This window comes from Magnolia sinica, chromosome 4 (genome assembly GCF_029962835.1).
Source record: "Magnolia sinica isolate HGM2019 chromosome 4, MsV1, whole genome shotgun sequence".
In the NCBI taxonomy this organism is placed as follows: Eukaryota; Viridiplantae; Streptophyta; class Magnoliopsida; order Magnoliales; family Magnoliaceae; genus Magnolia; species Magnolia sinica.
Window position 1 is genome coordinate 80,680,316 of NC_080576.1, and position 8,633 is coordinate 80,688,948.

At 42.2% G+C, this 8,633-nt stretch overlaps 1 protein-coding gene across 1 annotated transcript; it reads left to right on the top strand.

Moving 5' to 3' along the window:
• The first annotated feature begins 211 nt into the window (after positions 1 to 211).
• Positions 212 to 6,351, top strand: LOC131243275 (uncharacterized). The gene is made up of 3 exons (XM_058242500.1): positions 212 to 384; positions 845 to 998; positions 5,686 to 6,351. The coding sequence occupies exons 2-3, from the start codon at positions 873 to 875 to the stop codon at positions 6,124 to 6,126; spliced, it is 567 nt and encodes a 188-aa protein (XP_058098483.1). The 5' UTR covers positions 212 to 384; positions 845 to 872; the 3' UTR covers positions 6,127 to 6,351.
• The last annotated feature ends 2,282 nt before the right edge of the window (positions 6,352 to 8,633 follow it).

The following is an 8,633-nucleotide window of genomic DNA, read 5'->3' on the forward strand; positions in this document are numbered from 1 at the left end:
GTGATATTTGGACCATGGACCATCTGATATGGGTCCTACTATTTGGACCATTTCGATCTATGCCACGTGTACGTTGTTAATTAGTCCTAACAGACCCGTAATTAACTTCCTACTTGTCCGTCTGTACTATTTCTTCGGGCAACGATGCCACGCTATTTCGCAAGGCCTGCCCGAGCTGCCCGACTGCCCGTTGGGCTCCCCGTAAATCCGAGTGAAAATCACGGGCAGTTTTCTCAGTAAAGGCTGTGACTGAGAGTTCTCTCCATCTCTTTTTATTGCTCATCGGACGGTTGTGGATGAAAGGAGCTTCCGATGCCGGTTTTTCCACGTTTTAGCTCAGGAAATCGTCAGTTCTGCTGATTTCGTGCTCAGATCTTCATTCAGGTATGTTTTTTTTCTGCAATCAAGCCGGTTTTTCAAGGGATTCTTGGCGTCTTTAGGAGAATTTGGTGGGTTTTCGACCTTTTCCCTCTCGAAGCAGACGTCTTGTGGTGTTTTCTTCGTTTTCTGGCTCGAATTGCTTGATTTCTCAATGGATTCGTCATTTTCTCGTGATTACTTCGTTTTTTATCGTTTTCCGGCGAGTTTTTTCGCGTTTACTCTAGCGGATTCTTCTCTTTCTTTACAAAACTTCGAATTTTCGCCTTCTTCCGGCGAAATCTCGCTGAATTCGTTATTTTCCGGCCGATCGTCACCGTTAGGTTCTGTTTTTAACGGCTCGAAGCTTTTTTTTCAAAGAAAACGGTATTTTTTGGCTGGTTTTGGATGGATTAGTTCGAGATCTAACGGTCAAATGAACCGCGTAGCTGATCTAACGGTTATTCTTCGATCTTCCTGTTCTTAGGTTCTCAGAAGAGATCTGGGCCGTACAGATGGATACGCACAACGGTCCAGTTCAGGTCTTGGGTGGTGGGACTCAGGGCTTCCTAACGTACGCCGCGGATATCGTCGCGAGTCTGCTAACGTGCGCGCTGGTCAAACCCCAGCTTCTACCTAAAGTAAGTTGGATTTAGGACGCCAGCTGTCATCTGATCCTTGATCAGGAGCTGATTATTACCGGCTCGCTTTTGTCGTCTTCTCCGTTTTAGTCATTCAAACAACTGTTTCCGTTGCACTATGCATTTTTCTCTACTGGTTTATGCTAACTTGCGCCACGGGCGTGGGGGACCCGTTTCAACGGTTCGGAACTGAAAGCCAATAGAACTGTGGTTTTGGATATTTTTGAGTTCCGCCTGGTTGTTGGATGGGCCCCACCTCGCATAACATACGTGGATATTGTATTAATGCCTCTACTTTTTAAATAGCATGACTGGACTCGTATGTAAGTTTTGCACCGTTTAAAAAAAATAACGGCCTCAACCGTACACATGGCATTTAGCCATTTTCTACCGCAATCCAGACCGTTCAAATGGTTTATCCGACTGTGGATGGAGCCTAACCGAGGATTTGTATTGTAGAAGATAATATGTGGGTGCTTGGTCTTGTGCTTATCTACAGTGGGACCCACAATTTTGGATGGACTTATACATCTGTCTGCAAATGAGGATGAGTCACCACCATTTTGTTAACGGTGCAAATCTAAGATTAACAGTCTTTCCCATTAATATAATAGGAAATCTCTAGAAAGAATTAAAAAAGAAATAAAAAGAAGCTTTTGTTTGATTTGAAAAGTCAATTTTAAAAAAAAAAAGGCTAAAGGGGGTTTTAGAACAGTAGCAAAGATATTCGAATATTCGAGTTACCCGATTGCGGAGCTCACACGCGTGTAAGAGCCCTGCCCGTTATGGACGGGGATTGGGGACTGACATCATGCCCGTCCCTACCTACGAACGGACGCGGATTGCATCCCACCCCCGCCCGTCTCCAGTTGGGAACGGGCAGGAGTTTTGAGTGGCCACCGTGATGTATGGGTCTTATCCACATCCATTTTTTTCCTATCGTTTTAGGGTATAATCTCAAAAATGAAGCAGATCCAAGGCTTAAGTGGACTATAAGATTAAATTCTTACCGTTGAAAACTTCTTCGGGGTCACAGAAGTTTTGGATGGAGTTGATATTTTTGTTTTCTCTTAATCTATGTATGGCAAATAAACATTACGGTGGGCCTTAGAAAAGTTTCAACGGTGAGAATCATTATCACTGCTGCTTCCTGTGGTGTGGTCCATTTGAGTCTTGGAACTGCCTCATTTTTTAGCTTATTCCCACAAATGATACGAAAAAAATGGATGGACGGTGTGGATAAGACCCATACATCACGGTGGCCACTCAAAGCTCCTGCCCGTTCCCAGCTGGAGACTGGCGGGGATGGGACGCAATGCGCGTCCTCTCTAATGGGGTCACGCTGATGTATGTGTTTTATCACACGTCCATCCAATTCTCCATACAGGCAGATCTACACCACAGGAAGCAGTGGTGATAATTACACCCACAGATGGTTAATTGCAATTCAACCTGTGGACTGAATGAAGGGAAAACACATCAGATTGATCCAAAACTTCTGGGGCTCCCAAAAAGTTTTTAATGGTAGGTATTTAATCCCAGTGTGGTCCACTTGAGCCTTGGATCTGACTCATTTTTGAGCCCTTATCCTGAAATGATAAGACAAAATGAATGGACGGTGTGGATAAAACCATACATCACGGTGGCCACTCAGAGCTCCTGGCCGTTAATAGCTAGGTACAGGCGGGGATAGTACCCGATCCGTGTCCTGCCCATGCATACATCGCCTGTCTTAGAGGGAAACGGATTGGCTACTCCCTCTCCCACTAGCCCGGTAGCTAGTGGTCGGTGCCTGCGGGCCCCACTGTGAAGTATGTCTTCCATCCATACCGTTCATCCATTTTCACAGATCATTTTAGGGCTTGATCCTAAAAATGAGAGGGATATAAATCTTAGGTGGACCACCCCACAGGAAACCAATAGTGATTGGATATCTACCATTAAAATCAGCCTAAAGCCCACTGTATTGTTTATTTGACATCCAATCTGTTGATTAGGTCGTACAGATCTAGATGATGGGACAAAACAAAGATCAGCTTAATCCAAAACTTTTTGGAACTTTTATGGCCTCAAAAAAGTTTTTAATGGTCTACGTTCAATCAACACTGTTTCCTTGATCCTAAAAATGAGAGGGATATAAATCTTAGGTGGACCACCCCACAGGAAACCAATAGTGATTGGATATCTACCATTAAAATCAGCCTAAAGCCCACTGTATTGTTTATTTGACATCCAATCTGTTGATTAGGTCGTACAGATCTAGATGATGGGACAAAACAAAGATCAGCTTAATCCAAAACTTTTTGGAACTTTTATGGCCTCAAAAAAGTTTTTAATGGTCTACGTTCAATCAACACTGTTTCCTGTAATGTGGTCCACTTGAGATTGGGATATATCTAATTTTTGGGCTCATACCATACAATGATCTAGAAAAATAGATAAACGGCATAGATGAAACACATACATGACGGTGGGCCCACAGATCACTGACCACTACAGAGTAGCCCATCCGTTCTCGTATTAGAGGTACCATCGTTTTATCATGGGGCACGCTTATTAAATATGCTGGGCTGAATGAAGGCCCGGGCGTTTCATTCCTCGGGCAGACAACAGCCTGCAAAACAAACGGACGGCGGAAAGAAAACCTCTTTTTTTTTTTAATTCCCAAGCCACCCATCTGTTTTGTATACTGTAGTAATCCTCAGTAGCAAAACAGCCCTAATAAGCCGTGTGGCCCACCTGACGGAAAGGTTGGTGGGCTGAGCTTGATTTGACGTGATACTGAGTCGAGTTTCTTGGAAACTCGCTGATGGCTGTGACTCAGTCGCAGCTCGATGGGTCTTGTTGAGCCAGATCGGAAGCCGAGCTGATTCGAAATGACTCGGCAGCATGGCCTGGGCTTTTAAACTATGCTAGGTATAGGTGGAGGTTAGGCAGGGCTGGACAAGCATGTGTTAATGACCTTCTTAGTGGCCTTTTTTTTAAAGATTTTAGGTTGCTAGTTCCTCGTTCTGCCCTTCAAATGCACCTGTAAACAGAGATACAGGTGAATGCGTGTAAAACATCTAGTCAAAATCCCAGGCCGCTCAATTATCAGGTGGGCCGCTCGCTCATGGTCCACTTACAAAACTAGTTAGGGGCATGTTTGGATACACGGAAATCAAGGTAAAGAAAAGGAAAAAAAAAAACAATAATCATCGAATGATGATTTTCATGAGAACTATTGGAACATCAACTCCATTTTTGAGTTCTTGATTAGGTAGGACGTGGAAATCTCATTTCGTGGTCGTATACGAATTTGGTGATAGCTGCTCTTGAGATAAATCTTTGAAAAGATGGTGGCACCCATCATCATGTCTAGCATGTCATCAAGATGCGATATAAGGAATCGGTACTTGACCGTAATTTTGTTGATAGCTCTGTTGTCCACGCACATGCACCATGTGTCATCTTTTTTATGCGTGAGAAGGGTGAGAAGGTCGGGCACGACGCATGGGCTCTTGCTTTCCTGAATGAATCCTTTCCTCAGAAGCTTGTCAACTTGTTTCTTTAACTCCGCATGCTCTATCGGATTATTCGGTAATGAGCGAGATTAGGTAGAGTTGACCTCGGGACAAGATCAATGGTATATTGTATGTTCCGTATAGGTGTGAGCTCATTAGAGAGGTCATAAGTAAAACATCATTGAATTCCTCCACCAGAATCACTGACAACTCTACCTTAACCTAGGGTGTAACTTCCCTAGCTACAAGGGCATACACCTCGGACTCTCTCTCTCTCTCTCTCTCTCTCTCTCTCTGCGCTTGTTCCGAGTTTGTGTCTTTACTAATATTATTATAAGATTGGTTACTGCTTGATCTGAATGTATGTATTTACCAATATTATTATGAGATTGGTTAACTTGTTGAGTATGTTTTCACGGTATATTTAATGGCGGCAAGCATATTCACCATCTGTGGCATGCCTCTTCATTAATCCAACCTGTCCATACTCCAAATCAATGGACCTGAATTGGCACTCATAGTAACAGGTACGGCATAGACTGAATGGGAACTCATAGTAACAGGCTCGACTTGACTGAATTGACACTCGATGTATAACCTTACCTATCCTTTTCCTAGATTTGAACGACTAGTTTCATTTTTCCTGTCCATTGGGTGGCTGCCATTTGGATGGTTAGGATCATCGTCAGTGTGATTATTGATCTTCCATCTACAATGGCGCCCAAATTTCAGATAGTAGAACTCTCCGAATAGGTTGGACCCACCATGAGGATCACCTAATGCAAGTATATCAGAGCAGTAAAAAAACTGAGATTAGTTATAGTTGTGCCAAACCCAATTGATCGGGATAAGGCTTTGATGATGATAGCTAAACTTATTTGGTTGTATCAGAATTTCTGGTACAACCACTGTATTTGATCACTTCTCATTAATGTTTCGCACTGGATCTGTGGATCACTTCTCCTCTCTCTAAAATATGTTAAAAATGGTAAAGGTTATTTGATAGTATATTGTAATTTATTTAAATGAAAATAATAATAAAAAACTGCATTTTTTTTTTTTTTTTGCTTTATTACAGCATCTTTATATTATTACAGCATAATGTAAAGATCAATAGCTGCATAAGCTTGCCATTTACAATAACTTCAATCTTTGTAATGCTATTTTTACATGCATGTGCTCAGGACCCATTTGGGCGATCGATTACTGAAAAACTCTCAAGCAAAAGTAATCACCAAGACCAAAACCAATCTGAACCCACGGACGCTGATGGAGAAGATGGTGATGATGGCGATGACGACGATGATGGAAATGGTGGTTTTGGAGAAGAAGGTGAAGAGGAACTCTCCTCAGAGGATGGAGGGGGTCCTGACAAGAAGCCCAACAGCAACAACAGCAAGAAACCACCAGGCGGAGGTGCTGGAGAAGGTGAAGAAAATGGCGAGGAAGAGGAAGAAGGCGATGACGACGACGATGATGATGATGATGACGATGATGACGATGATGGCGAGGAGGATGAGGAAGAAGAAGTGGTAGAAGAAGAAGATGAGGAGGAGGAGAATGAAGAGGAAGAGGAGGATGAGGAGGAAGAGGCCCTCCAACCCCCCAAGAAGAGGAAGAAGTGAGAATTTTTCGGGCCACCTTTGTTCTCCTCTCTCGACCGTCGATCTAGACTTCTAGTCATCATAGCAATCGAAACAATGGCGACACCTGTTTAAGGTGTGGTCTATTTAGGTAAATGATATTATGTATGGGTTGGAACTTGAGATAGGGCAATGAGCTGAATGAGAGAGCAAATGAACATTCACTTAGTTATTTTGATTCTAATCTTTCCATGATGCTGCTACCAATTACTTGCTTGAATGCATGCATCTACTTGAGAAATGCTTCAGTTCTTACTATCGATCTAAACTGTCCATTGAATCCAGAAACATTCCATGGGCTATGATGCAAATTTTGGCATTGATCGGATGATCCAATCTAACCTTGCTGTATTTCTATAGCCATTCATTTTCCATGCATGGATGGGATGATTACAATTGCCTGAGAAAAGTGATTATTTAGAATCATAAGCATTCCATGAAGTCCTAGTGAATAGATGGATCAGATTGGTTATTGGACAATCTTTGTGCGGATGATCTTAACTGTCTATGTTAAAGGCTATTGATCAAATGATTATATTTGTTATGTCAGGGTGATGTTTGCACGCTGACCTGCAACATGTGGGTTGGACCTGATGAACAACAGTCTGTATGAATGGATTGGACTGAGTATCCTAGTGCAGCTAGGAGCACTGTAACTTACAGTGCTTTGACAGCACTGGAGCACGTCTCTGTTCAGTTTTATTGTTTAAACAGTTCAACATGGACCCAGGGTTGGGTGGTGGTGGATTGCCTGCGGAAGCCTTCTGCAGGAACTTCCTGCAAGGGGAAGCTAGGTGGGGCCCACAGTGATGATCGTAAGAAATTCATCATGTCCGTTTTCCTGACAATTAATGTCCACCGGAGGATTACAGAAGTTTTGGATCAGGTTAATATTTCGTGTTTTCAGTTCATCCCAGTAGGAGTGACCTTATGAACTGTATGGATGGCATATAAACATCACAATAGACCTTATGGAAGTTTCAACAGTAGTCATTTTTATACAAACCTTTTTCGTGTGGTGCGGCTCACTTGAGTTTTGGATCTACTTTATTTTTGGAACTGTCCTGACATGACCTGGCAAAATAGATGAATGGAGTGGATTTCACACAAACATCATGGTGAGCCCACCTAGCTTCCTTTGCAGGAAGTTGTTGCAAAGGGCTTTCAAAGACAATCCACTGTCCGGGGTGTGCTGTGTATGTCACTCACTACTGGGAGAGCCGGTCGGTTGGAAAATGGTGTGGAATCCAGTTTGCAGTCATATTGAGCTCAGTGCAAATGCACTATCATCGTGAGTACAGCCACAAACAGGGAGAAGGGTAATATAATCCTTAGACCCGAGGATTGGATAGTATGTTTATTTCTAAATTTGTGCAAGTGGGGTCATGGTTCAACGATTTGGGATGTGGACATTGTTTACACCCATGCTCGACACACCGACATGGACCATAAGAACGTGTTAACACTATAGGTTCGAGGCTGGTAGAATCATACTCGTATCCAAAAATATCTCTCACCACATTTTCTTTGACGATACATCTTCCAATGTTTATCCAAAAATATCTCTCACCACATTTTCTTTGATGATACATATTCCGATGTTAATGCGGTGGCGAGAATCAAAATGTCGAATGACACATGACTGTAATTCGTGTGCCATTTGAATGAAGCAGCGTACCCAACATGCCAATGCAAGATCTACCGAAGCAAGGATCCTATCATGGATCTGAATATGATATACTTGGTAAAGCCATCTCTTATAATCTTTTCAAAATGAGAGATCTTCCTAGACAATCCTTTTAAAATGGGAGATCTTCCTAGAGACGTTCAGCACTCTCATGAGGATTATGAAGATTCTGAATATCCGAAGATCGGGCCGATATATGAACGGATGGATATCAATGAATTGAGCTCATAATGGAACGGATCATAATCAAGAGAATCAGAGATCTAGATCTAGTAGATCCGATCCCACCAATTTCACAATAAGAAGGGACGTAGGGTGGAGATGGCTCTGATTGAGTTATTTTTAGATGCAACATCATCATAAAGGTCTCCAATAGGAGAGCATCTACGTAAAAATGTATAAAAAACCAACGGTTTTAGATTTATGGAGATTTCTCTGTAGGAATATTATAAGTCGTAGATGCGAAGGATTGTAGACCATTAAGGAAACTAGTCGAGGGTTTTGCAACCTTGACAGCCTATCAAGGGAACACGTAATAAAGAGTTCGAGGCCCGTGCCAAACATAATCTTACTTCTCTTTATATTTATCTTTACGTTTATCTTAATATAACCTAGTCTTAGTATAGATTTCTATTGTCAACACCATTGCTATAGTATTGTAGAATTAGATTAAACATCCACAACCTTACGTTGTTGGATCCCGATCAACCGAGTTCTTACTTGGGCGATCATCATTCTAGTCATATCCTACTAACCATCTACATAGATCGTCTATACATATAGGCAAATTAAGTATTTATCT